This window comes from Giraffa tippelskirchi, chromosome 2, assembly GCF_054371585.1.
Source record: "Giraffa tippelskirchi isolate mGirTip1 chromosome 2, T2T-mGirTip1v1.2.pri, whole genome shotgun sequence".
Lineage (NCBI taxonomy): Eukaryota > Metazoa > Chordata > Mammalia > Artiodactyla > Giraffidae > Giraffa > Giraffa tippelskirchi.
In genome coordinates, this window is record NC_137276.1 from 233,744,223 (window position 1) to 233,766,737 (window position 22,515).

The 22,515-nt window shown below is 38.7% G+C and overlaps 1 protein-coding gene and 1 long non-coding RNA gene across 15 annotated transcripts in view; one reads left to right on the top strand and one right to left on the bottom strand.

Moving 5' to 3' along the window:
- The window catches only part of ANKRD28 (ankyrin repeat domain 28), a 199,941-nt gene that overhangs the window by 76,290 nt on the left and 101,136 nt on the right, over positions 1 to 22,515 (bottom strand). For all 14 annotated transcript variants that reach the window (XM_081573252.1, XM_081573248.1, XM_081573247.1 and 11 more), the window contains one exon: positions 1,656 to 1,734. In XM_081573252.1, the coding sequence (XP_081429378.1) occupies positions 1,656 to 1,734 (79 nt within the window). The remainder of the gene's footprint in view (positions 1 to 1,655; positions 1,735 to 22,515) is intronic.
- On the top strand, positions 8,545 to 12,329 carry LOC145539358 (uncharacterized). The gene is made up of 2 exons (XR_014077739.1): positions 8,545 to 9,020; positions 9,413 to 12,329. It is a non-coding gene; the product is annotated as an uncharacterized LOC145539358 (long non-coding RNA).

The window sequence follows — 22,515 nt, forward strand, 5'->3', positions numbered from 1 at the left end:
ACACTTCACAAGTTGAACTTGGCTAAACAGTTCTGCCACATCTGCCGTATTCACCTGACTCCTCCTGCCAACTGACTACCACTTCTTGAAGCATCTCAACAAGTTTTTGCAAGGAAAGTGCTTCCACGACCGGTTGGAGGCAGAAAATGCTTTCCAAGAGTTCGTCAAATCCCGATGCACAGATTTTCATGCTATAGGAATACACAAACTTATTTCTCATTGGCAAAAATGTGTTGATTATAATGATTCACATTTTGATTAATAAAGATGTGTTTGAGCCTAGTTGTAATGATTTCAAATTCACGGTCTGAAACCACAATTACGTTTGTATCAACCTAATATAATTCTATACACTCATGCAACTTGTTATAAAAACCATAGTAAAAAAATTTATTAATTTATAATGGCAAAAATTCTGTTCAGGCTACTATTTAATAGGATTTTCACTCAGAATTTCTCTTCAGTGTTCCTTCTCCCAAATATGAAAGGAATGATACTATCTCTCCAATTGCCTTATGCATATCTCTGTGCAATCTGACAACACAAGCTGAATTTGAACATAAGCATCCTTTCTCAATAAATATCAATTATTGTAAAATAATCTCGGTACTACAAAAATATTTCTAAGCCCTCTTTGATCGCCTATTTTAGGTCTGTAAGAAGTCTGACCACCAAAGAAGCTATTCTACAGGAGATTGTTATACCATTTCTTCATATATAAGGTTTTAAACAGTTTAGAAGAAAGTTAAAAATAAAGTACAATTTCCTAAAATAAAATTTACAGGCCCTCAAAAAGAATTAGATATACGCTATTTAAAGACATAAGTCTTGCTGCCATCATTTTCAAAATATACCTACTATCATATAATTTCTTATCCCTCCAATGTTGTACTAGCTCCAAGCTACCACCACCTCCCCCTTGGAGAACTGTAATCATCTTCTAGTCAATGCTGCCTTGTATGACTACTTCATGTAACACCCAACCCTATATAATGCTTATCCCACTCCATTATAGCTGTCCCTCATCGTTCTCAGGGTACTGGTTGGAAGACTCCCTGTGGATATCAAAACTCACAGATGCTCAAAGTTCTTATATAAAATGTCATAGTTTCTGCATATAACCTATACATATTCTTCTGAATATTTTAAATTCTCTCTAGATTACTTATAATACCTAATACACTATATAAATGCTATATAAATAGCAATAAATAGAATACAATGCTACGTAAATAGCTGCCACTGAATGGTAAATTCAAATTTTCCCTCTGGAACACTCTGCAATATTTTCAATCTATTTTTGACCTGTGGTTGGATCAATCCATGAATACAGAACTCGTGAATACAGAGAGCTGACTGCATTCTGATCTATTTTTCATTTTTCCATAGCATTTATCTCTTTTTTACATACTATAAAATTTACTTGTATTTGTAGCCTGTTTTTCTTTAGAGTTATATGCTCCACAAAGGAGGTGACTTGTTTTCCAATGTACTCTAAGTACCAGAAGAGTATCTGGGACAGGTTATGAGATCATTACTTCTAGAATAAACAAATAAGTTTCAGGTTGTCTAACAAATATGAAGAAATAGTGAGGTTTAACAAATATTAATGACAAAAATATACATGATGTGCTCTTACACAGAGCTGACCATACCAGATAAAATAAGCAATTCAATGATTTCTGCATCTCCAAGATAGGCAGCAGCATGCAGTGGAGTTCTCTTTTCATTGTCCTGTGATAAGAAGGAAAGGTGGAACATAAATTTTAATATAAAGTTAATTTTAATATACTTTAAATGAAGAAAATTCACTATAAACTATAGCTTACTACTTTACAACTTTAGTATGCAAGTCCCATTAACAGAGTATTTCTTTGCTAGGAGAAGAAAAGCCTAAAGAATACATTTTGGCCTTAAGAGAATAGTATAAAATACAGCAAAGAATAAAAGATAAATCTAAGATGACAAAGCAATAGCTTCTTAGACTTTCTTTGAATAAAGATGACTATATTGCCAATATATACAGGAAAATTTCTTTTACTTCATACTACTTGCCCTCCTCCCCCAAATATATTTCCACAATTTCACACAGTTTATAATTGTTGGTCTAACTAAATAAAACAAACCCTAACAAACCAAAAAGGTTGCTTATCAAAATGTTTCCACAGAACTACAGTGGCAAAAGTAGAAAATATCTCTGGGGATCTGAAATTATCTCTTAAAATAATCTTAAGGTTTTTCTTAAAGTTCCTGCCAATTTCAGTTTTGGCTTTAAAATATATTCCTATCCTATACATAGTCTTCCAAACCTTCCTCTAGAAATGGAAGCTACATCTAAGTGCATGGCTGTGTCTACTTCTTGCCTCAAACAATAATATCCTCCAGTTTGAGAAGCAAGATCTTAGAGTAATGTCACATTTAGAGACTCATTTCAAAGTATACGTCATCTGAAGTTACAACAGTGTTGCTGAAGTCACTGCATCTGAGAAAGCTATTCGTTTACAAATATTTATTTCAAAATTTACAACCAAATTTTTAGATACTGGTTTTTGAGCCAGATTATTAGTATTTTTCCATTACCCATTTCCCTCTTTGTCCAGAGGAATAAAGTTTTACCTGGTCACTGACCCACCCAGCAAGAGAACAGACTCCTAGCATGCCTTGAAGCGCTGTTCCTCAGTGTGGACTGGTCACGTGTGGGAGGAAGGAACGGCACAACTTTGACACCTTCAGCCTAAAAGACAACTACTCCAGAGCCAAGACTAACGTCTCCCACCTCCCTCACACTGGACAGCACGTGTGAAACTGCCCGCTTTGACCACGCAGAGGTAGGCTAATACCCTACAAGACTTAAGCAAAGCGTACTGAATGACCTTGCAGAGCAAAGCTGCCCCAACAACACACAGCAGAACCACTGACTTTAGACTATTAGGTGCTGTGGGCATCCCTGGCGGTCCAGTGGTTGCAACTCCACCTGCCAGTGCAGGGGACGTGGGTTTGATCCCCGGTCCGGGAAGATTCCACATGCCAAGGGGCACCTAAGCCTGTGTGCCACAACTCCTGAGCCTGTGCTCCCCAATAAGAGAAGTCACAGCAATGTAGAAGCCGGGGCACCACGTTAAGAGTGCAGTTGCCACTCACTGCAATTAGAGAAAACCCATGCGGCAGAGACGAAGACCCAGTGCGGCCACAGATAAGTAAGCAAATAAATAAAGAACAATTACAAAACAGGTATTTTTTGGGGGGGGGGTCTCTTGTATTATGATAATATTGTAACTTTCAAGACTAAAAAAATGGAAAATTTCACATCACAATAATTTTCCAGTTTGGCAATACTCCAATTATACTACGAAAAGATTGTTAGGCCAATGGGAATCAATTAGGGAAAAAAATTGCTAATCAAAACAGGGGTTAAAAATATTTACAGGCAATTCTAAAAAGGTTTAGATGTATTTATACAAGGTTATGAGAAAATGTGTATAATACATAATTATAACTGGCTCCATATACATTTCTTCATATAATGTTAATATATGTGTCCTTAAAATAGTAACAGGTGAGAAAGAAAAAGGAGGTTGATATAGTGGTTGCTACTGTTTATAAGCTAAGAGTTCTTGTCTCTGTAAAGCCCAGTTAATTTCCACAAGATCATATTTTTTATTCCAATATATACCCCATTGAACAAATGGTTTGCATAGCAATTATCAGACAAATAGTCATTGAAAAAGCTAACACAGAACCACTAAAAATAAGGCTTTATTCAAAGCTGAGTCCTAAACTTAGTCACTTTAATAAAAGGATCCTTGGCTGAAGGCTTTTCAGTGTTAATCACTAACACATCAAACTTCCCTATGGTATTTGGTGGTCAGTAGTTTAGTCGCTAAGTCGTGTCCAACTCTTGTGACCCCATGGACTGTAATCTGCCAGGCTCCTCTGTCCATGGGGATTCTCCAGGCAAGAATACTGGAGTGGGCCGCCATTTCCTTCTCTACCCTATGGTATTTAAATATGATTAAACCCCCTCAAACTGAGGAAAACATCTCCTCCACAGTATAAACCACACACACAGGACTCACAGCGCACACACACACACTCACATTTATGTGTGAGAGATGTCTGGAATTCTATGACTCAATGCCTTGAATCCTATTAATGTATTTTATGACTATGAACATTTTTTCCCTTTTATCTGTACAGAGGAAAAACTAAGGAACAAATTGATTAATTCTAAAAGAAAAAATTTTACCTATTATATTTAGCTGCAATTAAATACTGAAAATGATACAATAAAACACTTACATTCCTTTTAAAAAAATTTATTAGAATGAAAAAATGACTATTCTCTTACACACACTGAATTTCACTTCAACGATTTTTTTTAGATAAAGATATTGCTATGTGTGAGAGAAACTTTAAGTATATTTATTGACCATAGTTGGAATCAAAATGCTGAAAACAATTTAAATGCCCATCAACAAGGAAATGGTTATTAAAAAATTATGAAACACAAGCAGTTCTTAACCAACCTTCATTTAACTGACTCCCACTAATCCTGAGTAAAACTAACGGTGACTTTGGCACAGCATGTGTTCTGAGTATTAGACTACCACAACCAAGACCCCACACGCTCCTGCCTATCCATGGGTGTGTTTACCAAGGGTAAGACAGGTTTGCTAACACGACTGCTTGTGCCAACTGTACCTGCAATCATACATGCAATTTATTTAAACAGTACTTAACCTGATGAAACAGGAGTGAAGAAAAAGCAAATTGTTTGTATGATCACTAGGTTAAATACTATATAAAGACTCAATACAGGCAAGCTACCAAAAAAGTACTGTTGAACTGGGTGCAGCCAAGACAACTGACACACTAAGGCAGTTAACATATGCAGAGCTTGGTTCTTGGGTATCTAAATTCTTACATCACCTTAAGAAACCCAAAACGGGAATTAGAGTGAACACCCTGGGGCAATGGTCTACGCAAGGAAAGTAACACTCAACTCCTGTTAGTGGGCTCCACATTGTCAACCAAAAGGATTACCCCAATTTTTTAAAAACCGGCTGGAATATTACACATTATTACAGTAATATGATTAAAGATCATTTAAAATGCTTCCTTCTGTCAGACTTTGATTAGCTTATCAACTACCAGTTATGAACATTTTTAGATGAGAATCTTGGAGCTGTATATCCATGGAATGAAATACTATGTCCAATTCCAAAGTGTAGGGGGTTTTCCCCACATATCCACACAACGCTCCAATGCCAGCTAGCTGTCCTACAACTCAACACAATTCTGACACTACCTGCCAGGGGATACCATCAGGTGCCACAGGTTAAGTCCTACAAGAGGGGCTCCCCACCCCAGCACAGAGGTCAACAGCAAGTTCAGGTTGTTATCAGACCACTGACTGGCTACAAATCCGGGTTCCCCTGACCTCCTTGGGTGTGACTAATTGCTAGAGCAGCTAACAGGACTTAGAAAAGCAGTTTACTAACTAGATTACCAGTTTATTACACAAGATACTGGAGGACATGAATTAAAACAGTCAGATGAAGAGAAACACAGGACAAGATCCTAAAACAAAGGTGCTTCCGTCCTCAGAGTCTGGGGCCTGGCACGTGTAAGCATTTCTGGTTCAGCAGCCTGGAAACGCTCTGAATCCCTCACCTTTTGGGTTTTTATGAGCTCCCACTACATAGGTATGTTTGATTAAATCACTGACTGCTGGTAACTGGACTCAATTTCCAGCCCTTCTCTCCTCAGAGATCAGAGGGTGAGAGTAAAAGTTCTAATCGCGTGGTTGGCTCCAAAGGCAAGGATCCCACACTTAGAGCCTTTCCAAAAGTCATCTCATTAACAGAAGGCACCATGGCTTTCCTCCTAGGAAATGTCAAGGTTTTTTCTATGCAAGAAATAGAGAATAAGACTAAACATATATATTTCCTATTATAAACCATAATATCACACTATGCTTTCAATTTAAAATAACAAGCAGACCCCAATGCTCCTTATCAATGGAACATCTCTACAGCAAAGTGTTAAATGAAAAATGCAGCCTAGCAACAATTGTGTTAAAGGTTATACACACTCCTAGACCTTCCTAGACTTGAATATGCACAAAGCATCCTTTAAGGATACTCAAGGATATCTTGTATATTTAAGCACACTGACACACTGGAGTCTGAAGGGTGAGGGTTCTTCCTCCCATCTGTGGCCTTTGGTACTGTGTGGAGTTACTACCACGTACATGTTTCAAAAAGTAAAATTAAAAATTAAAAATAACATTTCAATCAGCTGAAAAGCATTTCAATAACTTCGCATACCAGGCATTTTTACAAGTCTAAGTGCCCATTAAAAAAATGTTTCTTACATAATCAGTTTTTAAAGAAACCATACCTCCATGTTGTATTTCAAACAAACTTAACTAGAATTATTAAATACACAAAACAGACTCAAATAAAAAATTTAACTCATTTGATCACAAGGCTTTTTGATTATATCTGCTGAAGTAAACACATTTTTCTTGTAGTTCCCATGTGGTGCTCTGAGAAGATATTTTGTGCATATGATCAGGACTACAAAAATTATTTACCCTCCCCAATAAAAGCAAAACAAAAAATAGCTTTAGCTCTTATAAGTGATTATCCTGAAGATGAAACAAGGACACATATTAATGGAGACTAGTGACTGCTAACCACTTTGAGCTGATGGTGTTAGTTGCTCAGTTGTGTGCCTCTTTGTAGCCCCATGAACTGTAGCCCGCCAAGCTCCTCTGCCCATGGGATTTCCCAGGCAAGAATACTGGAGTTGCCATTCCCTCCTTCAGGGGATCTTCCTGACCCAGGGATCGAATCCAGGTCTCCCGCATTGCAGGCAGAGTCTAGTGTCTCAGCCACCAGGGGAGCCCCACAGGCAAATACTGTGCTGGCGCACTACACACCAGTGACTGAAAAATGAGGACGCTCCTTTGTGGTGGTACAACGGTTCTCCGTCTTGAACCTGTTGGTGGTTATACAAATCTACCCATGTGACAAAATGTCCCAGAATTATATACGACGACATTACTACTACTCCACTCCTGCTCCCTCAAATGAGTGCATGCAAAACCTGGTGAAACCCAAGAAAGGTGTGTTGTCTAATTTAGTTGTATTGTGCCAGTATCAGCTTCCTGCTTTGCGGGTTTCCCTGGTGGTCCAGTGGTTAAGACTCCGTGCTTCCAATGCAGGGGGCACGGGTTCGATCCTTGGTTGGGGAACTGAGATCCCACATGCTGTAGTGCAGCCAAAAAAAAAAACCTGAACTTCCTGCTTCTGATAATGCACTGTAAGTAATAGGTCATCAAAGGAGGAATCTGGTACATGGAAACACAAAACCCTCTCTGTACCATTTTTTAAAATTCTGCAGTGTCCATATATAATTTCTCCAAAATAAGGTTTTTAAAAACGGTTCAGAAACATCCTGAATTATACTTTACTTTTTATGCTATATTATGGTGAACTCTGAAATGCTCACCAAAACACAGGCAAGCAAGGTTAAACAACTTGTGAGAAAGAAGGGAATCCACGGTGCATCCAAGTACAGGCCATGAAAAGGGTGAGATCCACTAGGGAGTGACTTATGTCAAACCAGGGAACTCAAACTGCACCTCTACAGTCTCAACATTTTCTGTGGAAGTTTTAACTTAAAGCAGAGTTTGGGACCTGGTTGGAATAGGAGGAAATGTTTGTGTGAGTACTCAGTCATATCCAACTCTTTGAGACCCCATGAACTGTATAAAAATAGGAAAGTGAAAGACAGAAATGATAAACTGAGAGACAGAACATCTGTATAAGGAGAAATAGAGTCTAAGAATTCACCTATTGATACGGACTCAACTACGTCCTCCACAGCAGTGACTCACATCCGCAATTCTGCCCTGCTCCCGGTGCTGAAGCCTTCATGTATATTAGCTGTGACCGGGAAGAGCAGGAACACTCACACCACAGAGCTTGCTTTTCATGCCAGGACTGCTCTAAGCACTTCACCTCAACAGGTGAAGAAAATGAAATGAATACAGAATAGGAAATCGAGTAACAGAAAAGTTTAAGGAATTTACTCATCTGGAATTGGCAGCATCAGGACAGAAGCACCGGCAGCTGGGCTCCAGGGTGCATGCTGTTAACTTATTCGACCCAATGGACCCTAGCCCACGAGGCTCCTCTGTCCACAGCATTTCCCAGGCAAGAATACTGGAGTGGGTGGCCATGCCTTTCTCCAGGGGATCTTCCCAACCCAGGGATCAAACCTGCATCTCTTACGTCTCCTGCATTGATAGGCAGGTTCTTTACCACTAGCGCCACCTGAGAATCTCAATTTACTATACAGACTCTATAAGGCTCCACTCTATATTGAACCATTGTTTGTTTAAAACTAATCACTCTCCCTCAAAACCTGTGGCCTGACTTCACTTTTTCTTGTCAACTTCTTACCATAATTTTCTGAGTAGTTTTCTCTATTTTCCATTTACTTTCCTCTGATGGTCACTTTCTTAGTTGCCACTTATCATTTTTACTTTTCTTTTATTTCTACTACTATCAGACTGAAACTTTCCTGTTGAATATCTGGGTATCATCTTTCAAGGCTCAGCCTCTGGTCCACATAACTCAGCTGGAATTACCTAGGAACGAGTCAAATCTACTCTTTGTCTTCACCTCTTCATAAAGTAAGTTATGATGGCTGGTTGTCCTCAAGACCCTGCACTCAGAGAAGCACTGTGGCTACCCTCTGCCTTGGGGATACAGTTCTCTAGGGGGTTGGTGGATGTCTGAGATGCTTCAAATAAGAGAACCCTGGTTTTCTTCAGTATGGAAGTGACACTCTGTACACTCAAGAACCATCTGGAAAAATCCTCAGACTGCGTTTTTAGTTTTTATTTTTACGTGCCAGCAGATCAAAGTTGCGGAGAAGGCAATGGCACCCCACTCCAATATTCTTGCCTGGAAAATCCCATGGATGGAGGAGCCTGGTAGGCTGCAGTCCATGGGGTCGCTAAGAGTTGGACATGACTGAGTGACTTCACTTCCACTTTTCACTTTCATGCACTGGAGAAGGAAATGGCAACCCACTCCAGTGTTCTTGCCTGGAGAATCCCATGGACAGAGGAGCCTGGTGGGCTCCCATCTATGGGGTCGCACAGAGTCGGACATGACTAAAGTGACTTAGCAGCAGCAGCAGCAGCAGATCAAAGTTGGAAGGCAATTTCACATTCACTAAATCATAAGCTCAGTCACCTTTAGTGGCACCAATCATCTCCACTCTCTCTCCTTAACTGATGTTTGAAAGCACTAACCTACCGCTGAAGCCAGCTGTCGTTCAGTCGCTCAGTCATCTCCAACTCTCTGCGACCCCATGGACTACAGCACGCCAGGTTTCCATCCTTCACCATCTCCTGGAGTTGGCTCACATCCATTGAGTCGGTGATGCCATCCAACCATCTTATCTTCTGTTGTCCCCTTCTCCCACCTTCAATCTTTCCCAGCACCAGGGTCTTGTCCTATGAGTAGGCTCTTTGCATCAGGTGGAGCTTCAGCATCAGTCCTTCCAATGAATATTCAGGGTTGATTTCCTTCAGGATTGACTGGTTTGATGTCTTTGCAGTCCAGGGGACTCTCAAAGAGTTTTCTCTAGCACTACAGTTCAAAAGCATCAATTCTTTAGCACTCAGCCTTCTTCATGGTCCAATTCTCACATCTGTATGTGACTACTGGAAAAATCACAACTTTGACTATACCGACCTTTGTCAGCAAAGTAATGTCTCTGCTTTTTAATACGCTGTCTATTGAAACCAGTTAATTGCTACTAATAGAATGAATAGTGGCACATTTTCATCTTTCACCTCTGTTTCCTTTACCAAGAATGCATTTTCTCTGCCCAAATCCTTTCTACTCTTTATGGCCCAGTTCAAATTTCATCGCTGTCACAGTCTTCAGGACCATGTCAATTCATTGAGATCGCTCTATCCCATGCTTCTATTACGACATTATCATTTGTACTATTCAGGTGTCATTCTTGTTATTGCTAAACTCTGGTTTATGTCATGGTTTCATAATTAGGTAATAAGTATCTGGAGGAAGCAAACTATCTAATTTTATACCCACACAGCACCTGGCTCAAAGTTACATACCACACAGGCACTAGAGAGGTTTAAACAAATTAAAATGTTAATGAAGAAAATTCACCATGAATCAATGATACACTAATGTAATGCAGCTTGTAAGAGACGTGTATATTGATTTTTGGGGTCCTAGAACACAGTGCATTGTAGAAGAGCCTCTGACAGACAACTACCCAGATCTCTGGGAACACACAACTATAAAAATGAGTTAAAAACTAGTTCTATAATGTTTGTTACGATTCTTTTCCAAGGAGTACTTTGAGAACCTCTGTGGAACCTTTAAGTTTCAGATTACAACATGAAACATCATCTGCATTTAGCAGAAGGATGTAACTTTAAGTAAAAAGTATGTTTCTCTCACTTCTTAAGAGCTACTATTTATTGAACACATACCTTAGATGGTATTACCTGGTGCAAGGGAAAGAAAGCTAAATTGAATCTGTTTAGCTAAAATGAATCTATCAGAAGAATGCTGAAATACCTCATGGAGCTGAGCACCAAACAACTACGCTTTGGGTAAGGAAGGCATGCGGCAAGGCCCCAGGGGAACACCCAACATTCAGGACTCTTGTCTTTTTCTGTTTTCTCAGCATCAGCTTCTTTTCTTTGCCTTCACCAACAACACTTTCCCTCACATTAGGAAACAAAACCAATAGAGATCCTGGGATTTACTTTTAAAAATTCAGCAGCCCCAAGAGAAGTCTTTAATTTTAAACCTCAGAACAGTATTCTGATAGACTCCACTTTGGTAGGTTGCTTACCTGTATACCAACAGAGTGCAGTAACCATGTGGAACGACAAGCTTCTCAGAAAAGGAGTGCAACCCACGGATCTTTATTTTGTGGCAGGCACTGCATAAGGCATTTCACATATCTGCTTTACTTTGCAAAATGATTGCATGGTTTAGCATGCATTATTCTTAAGAGATGAGAAAACTGCTTTTAAACCCAGGCTCTTCACCAAAACACTGTTAACAACGGACCAATTAAAAGTATTTATCAAAGTTTGGCAAGCTGCGGCTTCTCCTGGGAAATATGAAAAAAGCAAAACTGCTACAAATACACTGCTTAGCTCTTTGGGCTGGAGACTGAACTCCCCCACACTTGGGGACAGTGAAATCTCACTTATTCCTTCTATGCACAGAGCAGAACTATCAGCCTATAAACGATATCCCTCTAATATCCTCTTTCTATATTCACACAGGAAGGAAAAGGAATGGCTAAGGAATAATTGGGCAGGCTATTTCTCCTTTCATTTTTTTAGAAAAGAGTGCTAGCCAGAAATACAGGATTGCATATACATTTGACCCTTGGACAGCATGGGTTTGAACTGCATGGGTCCATATATAAGCCAGTTTTTTTCAATAAATATATTAGGAAAAATTCTGGAGATCTATGACAATTTGGAAAACTTACAAGTGAACTACGTAGTCTACATATACTGAAAAAACTAAGAAAAAGTTAGGTATCATGAAGGCTTAAAATACATGTAGATACTAGTCTATCCTTACTTAGGCATAAAGTGAGTGATATTTAATACATTTAATGTTAGTTTTCTTACTGTTTTATAACTTTGCTTTCAAAGGATTATATTACTATATGGTATCCCCTCCTTCCCCCCCCCCCCATCTTGCAATTGGAGAAACTGTGTTACCAGCCTATCAATAACACAAGTTAAGTGGTTTTTGTACAGGCTAGGCTTCTGAGAAATAACTGATTACATCAGGCTACCACAGAGCAATCATATTGTTGCTGCTTCAATATCACTGCATGAATTGTTGTACTTGTAAATAAACATGAGTTTCTTTTTCATATTTTCTTTTTTGATGTCCAGTGTTAGCAATACATATAACATCTAGTGATTTGTATCATTGTAAGACAATATTGATGGGGGTGGTGAGAGAGATGATTCATCTTATAAACAGATGATGTAAACTTATAGTACTAATAAATACAGTCAAGTATTGTAAATATATTTTCTCTTAATTTTCTTAATAACATTCCTTTTTTCTAGTTTACTCTAAGAATATAGTGCGTGTATGGTCAGTCGTGTCTGACTCTTCACGACCCCTACTTTCAGTAGCCCACCTGGCTCCTCTGTCCATGGGATTTTCCAGGCAAGAATAGTAGAATGGGTTGCCATCTCCTTCTCCAGGGGATCTTCCTGACCCAGGAATCAAACCCACATCTCGAGTCTCTGCATTAATAGGTGGATTCTTTACAACTGAGCCACCTGGGAAGCCCATTTAATACAAATAACATACCTTATCTGTGTTAATCAACTGTTGATGTTATTGGTAAGGCATCTAGTCAACAGTAAGCTATTAGCATTAAGGTTTAGGTAAGTCAAAAATCATACATGAACTTTCAGCTGCACCTGCTGGGTGCAGGGTAGGGGTGGGTGCCCTTTATTCCCATGCTGCTCAAGGATCAACTACATTTAAGTACCAGGGATGGTACCTAGGTATGAACGTCTATACTCCCACACTTCCGAAAACACTTAACAAGAAAATGTATACCCAACAGTTCACCAATGACTACTTAGTAAGTCAGCTATATTAAAAATAATTTAATGACCTAGTTGTGCTGGTTAAACTAAAACACAAAACCAAAAACAATTCATCTCAAATAATGTACCTTAAATACAGCAACAGATGCTTTACAAATCCTAATCTCAGTACAACAAATGCAAGCCAAACTTTAAAAACTTCAGAGCAATAAAATGGATGCTCAATAAATACCTGCTGTCTTGCATTTACCAAACTCACATGCAAATCTCATAAGACAGATAAAAATTAAAGTCAATGAGCAGCATAATTCAAAACCTAAAGGAACTTGAAATGTTTAGCTTTTGACAGTAACAATCATTCTGGATAACAGAGACAAGATTTTACCTGACCCTCAATCATCCCTGTGAAAGGTCACAGTTATAAAAATATTCTAGGGAAGCTGGCAAAGGGGGAAAAGAAGGCAAAGAAGAGGGCAAAAGTTATTCTCTTGGTTTAATATGTTATTAATGAGATTTTGAATATAGCACCATCTTTTAGGACAGAAAATGTTTACAGTTCTTTAATTGTATCCTCTTATTTTTCAAGTACAGAAAAACACCAATTAAAAATGGTTTTAAAATAAAAAGATCTCCTCTCAGAAGGGTAGGGACAACACTGGTTGACTCGGCAGCTCAATGACATCAATGAGGTCTCTCTCAGAAATCCTACCTGTCCCCTTTGCTGGCAACCACAACTCTATGTTCCAACCACAGTGTAAAGGCTCATCTCAAGCTAGTTCACCCCAGACAACATCCAGCAACCATCCAGTAGCAGAAGTCATCTACTCCTTGTGTGTCTATACTGTAATTAATTACTTAATGAAATTTCAAAAGCAGTTTTAGGTTTTAAACACATCAATACATGACAATCACCCAAAGTGAGAACCTTAGGGTTCACTCTTGATGCTGTAAATTCTATGGGTTTGGACAAATGTTTAATGACACTTACGTATCTATCATTATGGTATCAGAGCATTTTCACTGCCCTAGAAATCCCAAGTGCCCTGCCTATTCATTCCCACCCCCTACCAACCCCTCATGTTCATACTGTCTCCACAGTTTTAACTTTTCCAAAGTCATACAGTTGGAATCATACAGTATGTAGCCTTTCAGACTGGTTTCGTCCACTAAGTATAGTATGCATTTAAGGTTTCCTCATGTCTTTTCATGGCTTGATAGCTCATTTCAGTGCTGAATAATAATCTATTATTTATCCATTTACCTATTGAAGGACATCTTTGTTGTCGTTGTTGTTCAGTTGCTGAGTGGTGTCCGACTCTGCGATTCCGTGGACTGCAGCATGCCAGGATTCCCTGTCCTTTACCACCTCCCAGAGTTTGCTCAAACTCACGTCCATTGGGTTGGTGATGCCATCTAACCATCTCGTCCTCTGTCGCCCCTTCTCCTCCTGCCTTCAATCCTTCCCAGCATCAGGGTCTTGTACAATGATTTGGCTCTTCACATCAGGTGGCCAAAGTATTGGAGTTTCAGCTTCAGCACCAGTCCTTCCAATGAATATTCAGGACTGATTTCCTTTAGGATTGACTGGTTTGATCTCCTTGTTGTCCAAGGGACTCTGAAGAGTCCTCTCCAGCAGCACAGTTTAAAAGCATCAATTCTTCGGCCTTCAGCTTTCTTTATGGTCCAACTCTCACATCTGTACATCACTACTGGAAAACCCATAGCTTTGACTATATGGACCTTTGTCGGCAAAGTAGTGTCTTTGCTTCCTAATACGCTAAGTTTGTCACAGCTTTTTTTCCAAGGAGCAAGCGTCTTTTAATTTCATGACTGCAGTCACTGTCGGCAGTGATTTTGGAGCCCAAGAAAATAAAGCCTGTCACTGTTTCCATTATTTCCCCGTCTATTTGCCCTGAAGTGATGGGACTGTATGCCTTGATCTTGATTTTTGAATGCTGAGTTTTAAGCCAGCCTTTTCACTCTCCTCTCACCCTCATCAAGAGGCTCTTTAGTTCCCTTCACTTTCTGCCAAAAGGGTAGTGTCATCTGCAGAGCTGAAGTTACTGATATTTCTCTTGCAATTTTGATTTCAGTCTGTGCTTCAACCAGCTCACTTGGTTGCTTTCAAGTTTTACATCTTCCTTCTCAATTTGTATACCATTTATTTCCTTTCCCTTGTTATTTCCACATTAGCTAGAGCTTTCATGATGATGTTGAAAAGAAGTTGTAAAAGGGAACACTCTTGTTTTACACCCAATCTTAGTGGGAAAGGTTTGAGTTTCCCACCATTAGCTGTAGATTTTTTTGTCGACATTTTTTATCAAGTTGAGGTAATTCCTCCATTATTCCCAAGCTTAAGGAGAGACTTTATCACAAAGGTGTTGGATTTTGTCAGACACTTTTTCTGCACTCAGTTCAGTTCAGTCGTTCAGTCATGTCCAACTCTTTGTGACCCCATGGATTGCAGCACGTCAGGCCTCTCTGTCCATCATAAACTCCTGGAGTGTACCCAAACCCATGTTCATCGAGTTGGTGATGCCATCCAACCATCTCATCCTCTGTCGTCCCCTTCTCCTCCTGCCCCCAATCCTACCCAGCATTAGGGTCTTTTCCAATGAGTCAACCCTTTGCATGAGGTGGCCAAAGTATTGGAGTTTCAGCTTCAACATCAGACCTTCCAATGAACACCCAGGATTGATCTCTTTTAGGATGGATTGATTGGATCTCCTTGCAGTCCAAGGGACTCTCAAGAGTCTTCTCCAACACCACAGCTCAGAAGCATCAATTCTGCGGCGCTCAGCTTTCTTCACCGTCCAACTCTCACATCCATACATGACCACTGGAAAAATCATAGCCTTGACCAGACGGACTTTTGTTGGCAAAGTAATGTCTCTGCTTTTAAATATGCTATCTAGGTTGGCCATAACCTTCCTTCCAAGGAGTAAGCGTCTTTTAATTTCATGGCTGCAATCACCATCTGCAGTGATTCTGGAGCCCCCCAAAATAAAGTCTGACACTGTTTCCACTGTTTCCCCATCTATTTCCCATGAAGTGATGGGACCAGATGCCATGATCTTAGTTTTCTGAATGTTGAGCTTTAAGCCAACTTTTTCACTCTCCTCTTTCACCTTCATCAAGAGGCTCTTTAGTTCTTCTTCACTTTCTGCCTTAAGGGTGGTGTCATCCGCATATCTGAGGTTATTGATATTTCTCCCGGCAATCTTGATTCCAGCTTGTGTTTCTTCCAGCCCAGCATTTCTCATGATGTACTCTGCATATAAGTTAAATAAGCAGGGTGACAATATACAGCCTTGACGTACTCCTTTTCCTATTTGGAACCAGTCTGTTGTTCCATGTCCAGTTCTAACTGTTGCTTCCTGACCTGTATACAGGTTTCTCAAGAGACAGGTCAGATGGTCTGGTGTTCCCATCTCTTTCAGAATTTTCCACAGTTTATTGTGATCCACACAGTCAAAGGCTTTGGCATAGTCAATAAAGCAGAAATAGATGTTTCTCTGGAACTCTCTTGCTTTTTCGATGATCCAGCGGATATTGGCAATTTGATCTTTGGTTCCTCTGCCTTTTCTAAAAACAGCTTGAATATCTGGAATTTCACAGTTCACATATTGCTGAAGCCTGGCTTGGAGAATTTTGAGCATTACTTTACTAGCATGTGAGATGAGTGTAATTGTGCGGTAGTTTGAGCATTCTTTGGCATTGCCTTTCTTTGGGATAGGAACAAAAACGGACCTTTTCCAGTCCTGTGGCCACTGCTGAGTTTTCCAAATTTGCTGGCATATCGAGTGCAGCACTTTCACAGCATCACCTTTGAGGATTTGAAATAGCTCAACTGGAATTCCATCACCTCCACTAGCTTTGTTCGTAGTGATGCTTTCTAAGGCCCACTTGACTTCACATTCCAGGATGTCAGGATTTTCTGCACTACAGCTATGATTTTGCGATTTTCCTTTTTAGCCTGTTGATATGAGAGTTTACATGAATTAACTTTCAAAGGTTGAACCAGACTTGCATAGCTGGCATAAATCCCAATTGACCATGTTGTAGAATTCTTCTTACATATCGTTGTATCTGATTCGTTAACACTTTGCTGAGAAACTGTCACATCTATGTTCATGAGAGATACTGGTCTGTGGTTTTCTTTTCTTATATTGTTTTTGTCTCGTTTTCATATTAGGGTAATGCTGGCCTCAAAGAATGAGTTAGAAAACATTCCCTCTGCTTTCAGCCTTTGAAAGAGATTGTAGAGAACTGGTATAATTTCTTGAGTGTTTGGTAGAATTCATCAGTGCATCTGTCTGGGCCTGGTGCTGTTTTAGAAGGTTATTAATTGTTGACTCAATTTCTTAATAGATACAGCCTATTTGGACTGTCTGTTTCTTGTGAGAGTCTCAGCAAAAGAATTTTTTAAAGGAATTGTCTACTTCATCTAGGTTGTCCAATTTCGGGGCATGGATTTGTTTGCGCCACTCCTTTATAATCCTTTTCAGGTCCACAGACCCCACAGCAACAGCCCTTCTTTCATTTCTGATATTAGTAATCTGTGCCTCCTCTCCTTTTTTCTTAGCTGGTGGAGGCTTATCTATTTTGTCAGTCTTTTTAAAGAACTAGCTTTTGGTTTCACTGAAAACAGAAAATCAATAGAGAAAAATCAACTTAACTGACTTTTGCTCTAATTCTATTTCTTCTGCTTTTTTGGATTTAACTTGTTCTTCCTTTCCTAGTTTCCTAAAAGCTTAGATTACTAACCTTCTCTTCTAATATGTACATTCAATGGTGTAAGTTTCCAGAAAAAGCAATGCTTTCATCACATCCTCCAAATTTTGATAAGTTGTGCTTTCATTCTCAGTACAAAATCTTTTATATTGCACTTGAGATTTCTTCCATGGCCCACTGTTAGTTAGAAGTTTGTTGCTTTAATCTGCATGTATTTGGGATTTTCCAGTTAAGTTTCTGTTAGTGACTTCTAGTTTAATTCCATTTTGTTCTAAGAGCAGACATTACATAATTTCTATTCTTTTGAATTTGTTAAAGAAAATGTGTTTGATGGCCTAGAATGTGCTCTATCATGGTAAATATTTCATGTGAACTTAGAAGAACGTACACTCTGAAGCTGTTGGATGAAGTAGTCTATAGATGTCATCTATATCCAGCTGTTTGATGGCACTATTGATTATGTCCTTACTCATTTTTTATCTATTTCTGATAGAGGAGTGTTGGAATCTCCATCTCTAACAGTGGATTCATCTATCTTCCCCTGCAGTTCAATCAGTTTTTCTCTCACATAGTTTGATACTCCATTCTTAGGTGCATACATATTAAGGATTGTTATGTCTTCCCAAAGAATGGACCCTTTTATCCCTATATAAGGCCCTTCTTTATCCCTGATAACTTTCCCTGCTTTGAAGTATATTGTGTCTGAAATTTATATGGCTACTCCTGCTTTGTCCTTTTTTAAAAATTGAAATATAGTGATTTACAATGTTCTGTTAATTTCTGCTGCACATCAAAGTAATTTCCATTATATATATATGAAGTGTTAGTCACTTGGTTGTGTCCAACTCTTTGTGACCCCACGGACTATAGCCTGCCAGGCTCCTCCGACCTTGGGATTCTTCAGGCAAGAATACTGAAGTGGGTTGCCATTTTCCTCTCCAGGGGATCTCCCTAATTCAGGAATTGAACCCAGGTTTCCTGCATTGTAGGCAGACTCTTTACCGTCTGAGCTACCAAAAAAGCCCTACATATATATAGGGTTTCATATATATTATATATATACACACACATTCTTTTTAGTATTATTTTCCATTATGGTTTATCTCAGGACACTGAGTATAGTTCCCTGTGCTACACAGTAAGACCTTGTTGTTTATCCATTCCATATATAGTAGTTTGCATCTGTTAATCCCAAACTTCCAGTCTATCCCTCTTCCATCCACTCTCCTCCTTGACAACCCCAAGTCTGTTTCTCTATGCCTGTGAGTCTGTTTATGGTTCGTGGATATGCTCATTTATGTCATGTTTCGGATTCCATGTATAAGTGGTATCATACGGTATTTGTCTGACTTACTTCACTTAGTATGATCATATCTAGGTCCAACCATGCTGCTGTAAACGGCATTATTTCATTCTTTTTTTACGGCTGAGTGGTATTCAACTGCACATTTGAGCCACATTTTCTTGATTCATTTATCTGTTGATGAACAACATGGCTGCGTCCATGTCTTGGTTACTGTGAACAGTGCTGCTGTGAACACAGGGGTGCATGTATCTGTATGAATTGATGTTCTGTCTGGGTATATGCCCAGAAGTGGGATTGCTGGATTATATGGGGTAACTGTTTTTAGTTTTTTGAGGTACCAGCATGCTGTTTCCACACTGGCTGTACCAACTTACATTCCCATACTTCTGCTTTCTTTTGATTAGTGTTAGCATGATATTTTTTTTCTTCATCCATTTACTTTTATTTGTTGTATGTGTCTTTCTGTTTAAAGTGGGTTTCCTATACACATCATATTGCTGTTCTTCAATCATTGGTCATGTCAAACTCTTTGAGACCCCACAGACTGCAGTATGACAGGCTTCCCTGTCCTTCACTATCTCCCAGAGTTTGCTCAAACTCATGTCTGATGAATTGGTGAGGGCATCCAATCATCTCATCCTCTGTCGTCCCCTTCTCCTCCTGCCTTCAATCCTTCCCAGCATCAGGTCTTTTCCAATGAGTTGGATCTTCACATCAGGTGGCCAAAGTATTGGAGCTTCAGCTACAGCATCAGTCCTTTCAATAAATAATCAGGGTTGATTTCCTTTAGGATTGAATGGTTTGATCTCCTTGCTGTCCAAGGAACTCTCAAGAGTCTTCTCTAGTACCAGAGTTTAAAAGCAACTTTCAAATGGCTCATTTAGAGCACTGACTACTGATACACTTGGATTAATATTTACTATATTCATTACACTTTTCTATTTGTTTCCCTCATTCTTTATTCCTATTTTTATCTTCAACTCTTTTCCTGCCTTTTGCGGTTTTACTTGAGCATGAATTTAATAAAAATCCATTTTCTCAATATTCTTAGCCTACCAGTTGCACTTTAAAAAAATTTTAATGGTTGGACTACAGATTACTGTACACATTTACAGCTGATCTATCTACTTTCATAGGTACTGTCAGTTCTTTTAGAAATAAAATAACCCTGGTTCCTCAGTCCTGTCCCTTATCATCACTGTCACCCACACAAAATCAGACGTCTGACCATCAAAAGAAGGGGGAAAATTAATGAATACTAAGTAAGAAGCCAAAGTTTCTGCTACGTTGAGTTTGCTAGACAATGTGGTATGAGGAAAAGATCAGAAGAAGCAAGACACATATTAGAGAAGAAAGTCAAAGAAATTTTGTTACAACCCACTGAAAAGAAAAATGTAATGAAAGAAAAAAGAATCATTAGCTGTATTATAAGCTAAAATCTGATGAAGCATCCCCTTGTCACTCCTTAAATCGCTGTGAAATAACCCAGGCTTAAGTGATATATTATAATTCACAGAGCAAATAGAATAGTTTACAGAGCTGTAACCACTGCGGACAAAAACAGCCTCAGAGATCATCTAGTTCAATTGCTTTATTTTACAAACGAGAAAAACAGGGTTCAGAGAGGCTGAACCTTGGAAGGGCACACAGGATAGAATCTGGTTTGTCTGACTTAGAAGCCAAGGTTCCTCTTGCTATTACATTCTGGATCTCTTTACCTTCTTACAGTTTAATAAGTTAACAGCACCAATGTGGTAGCTAGCATTCTTTATACTCATGTGTTTAGCTGTAAATATCTGCACATATTAGGATTTTAGAAAATAATATATTTTAAAAGTCACAGCAGTGGGCTTCCCTGGTGGTACGGTAGGTAAGACTCTGCCTGCCAATGCAGGGTACGTGGGCTTGACCCCCGGTCCAGGAAGACTCCACAAGACGTGGAGCAACTTGCCCGTGTGCCACAAGTACTGAAGCGAGAACGCTTAGCGCCTGTGCTCTGCAACCAGAGAAGCCACCACAGTGAGAAGCCCATGCACCACAACCAAGAGTAGCCCCTGCGCACCACACGTAGAGAAAAGCCCAAACGGCAACGAAAACCCAGCGAACCAAAAGTAAATAAATATATAATTTTTTAAAGCAGTAACAAAGGACTCATTACTATCCTATAACTGTAGAAATATGGTCCCACTTTAGAAAAAATTTCCATATATCATGACAACCTTAATGTCCTTTTTTATACCCCTCTATCTGTGGTAATTACAATTATGAAGTGAAACTCACAGTACAAAGTCCAGGAATAAGACATTTTCAGTTCTTAAAAAAGAATCACACAAAACAGGAGACTCAATCATAAGATAATTTAAACACAAAATATCACATTGCCTACTAGAAAATACATGTAACTGAAAGTTACATTAACATTATTAAAATTTATTAAATTAACATTTATTAAAACATTTATTAAAATTATTAACAGTTTTTTATGTTAGTAAACAAGGAAGGGGCTTTCCTGGTGGTTCAGCTGGTAAAAAAATCTGACTGCAATGTGGGAGACCTGGATTCGATCCCTCAGTTGGGAAGATCCCTGGAGAAGGGAATGGCACCCACTCCAGCATCCTGGCCTGGAAAAGTTCACGGACTGTATAGTCCATGGTGTGGCAAAGACTCGGACACAACTGAGCGACTTTCACTTTCAAACAAGGAAGATACACACAACAATTCATCATATTTCTTGGTGAAGCTTCTTTTGAACAGTCTCCATTTATGAACAAATATTTTAAATAAGGCTACTCAAACACGCCCTCACTCAGCTATAAATATCAATCTTCAGCACAAGATAACATTTTATATCAGCAGCAGCTTCAGAAAAAGAAATCTAGTCACAAATATATGCGTATGTCCTAAGGTCATGATATTTAACTATTAAATCAAACATATATTCTAAATTAATAGATAATCTAAATATGCTCCACCAGCAAATTACATGTATTATATATAATCTTAACCATTAATGTAGAATAGGGCTAAAAAAATCAAGTAAGAATCAGATTTCACAGCTACTATGGGGGGGTACTTCATCCTGATTTGAAATATACCAGTTAAAATCATTAGTTAGATACACTAGAAAGATTTGATCTTATCTCAAAAATCCTATGCTTGAACTCTAACACGGTGAGTAAATACAAACATGGCTTTTTGTGGTGGGTAGGAATCAATGTGGCTCTGTAAATATACTACACACAGAAACCTCTTTTGGGTGTGAGAAACAAAATGATCGACTTTATTAAATGGGTTTATGAAAATGTATTAAAGTCAAGTCTATGCAGCAGCATTTTACTTTTTAAGTGATTTTATGTTATCCTTTAAGTGATTTATATAATTAATATTTTTTTCCATTCAACAGCTGAACCAAAAGGAAGACTTTCCCCAGTTACATAACAAGAGTTGTCAATACCTTTAAAGAAATTATCCTTGTATTCAGTCAGATTTTCAGCATAAATATCTGTATTTAATACAATATCAATTTAGGACAATATAAAAAAATTAACATTTGTGTCACTGAAGTCCTAGAAGGAAAGGAGAAAGAAACTAAGAAAAGAAAAAAATTCTGAAGAAATAACAGTTGAAATTTTCGCAGTTTTTGGTAAAGACATAAATTTATACATTCAATACATTTAGTGAACAACAAATAGGATAAATGGAAAGAAAACCATGCTGAGACACACCATTATCAAACTGTTAAGCCCAATGATAAAGAAATATTGTTTTTCTCAGGCTGCTTTTAAAGACAAGTTACATATAAAAGAAA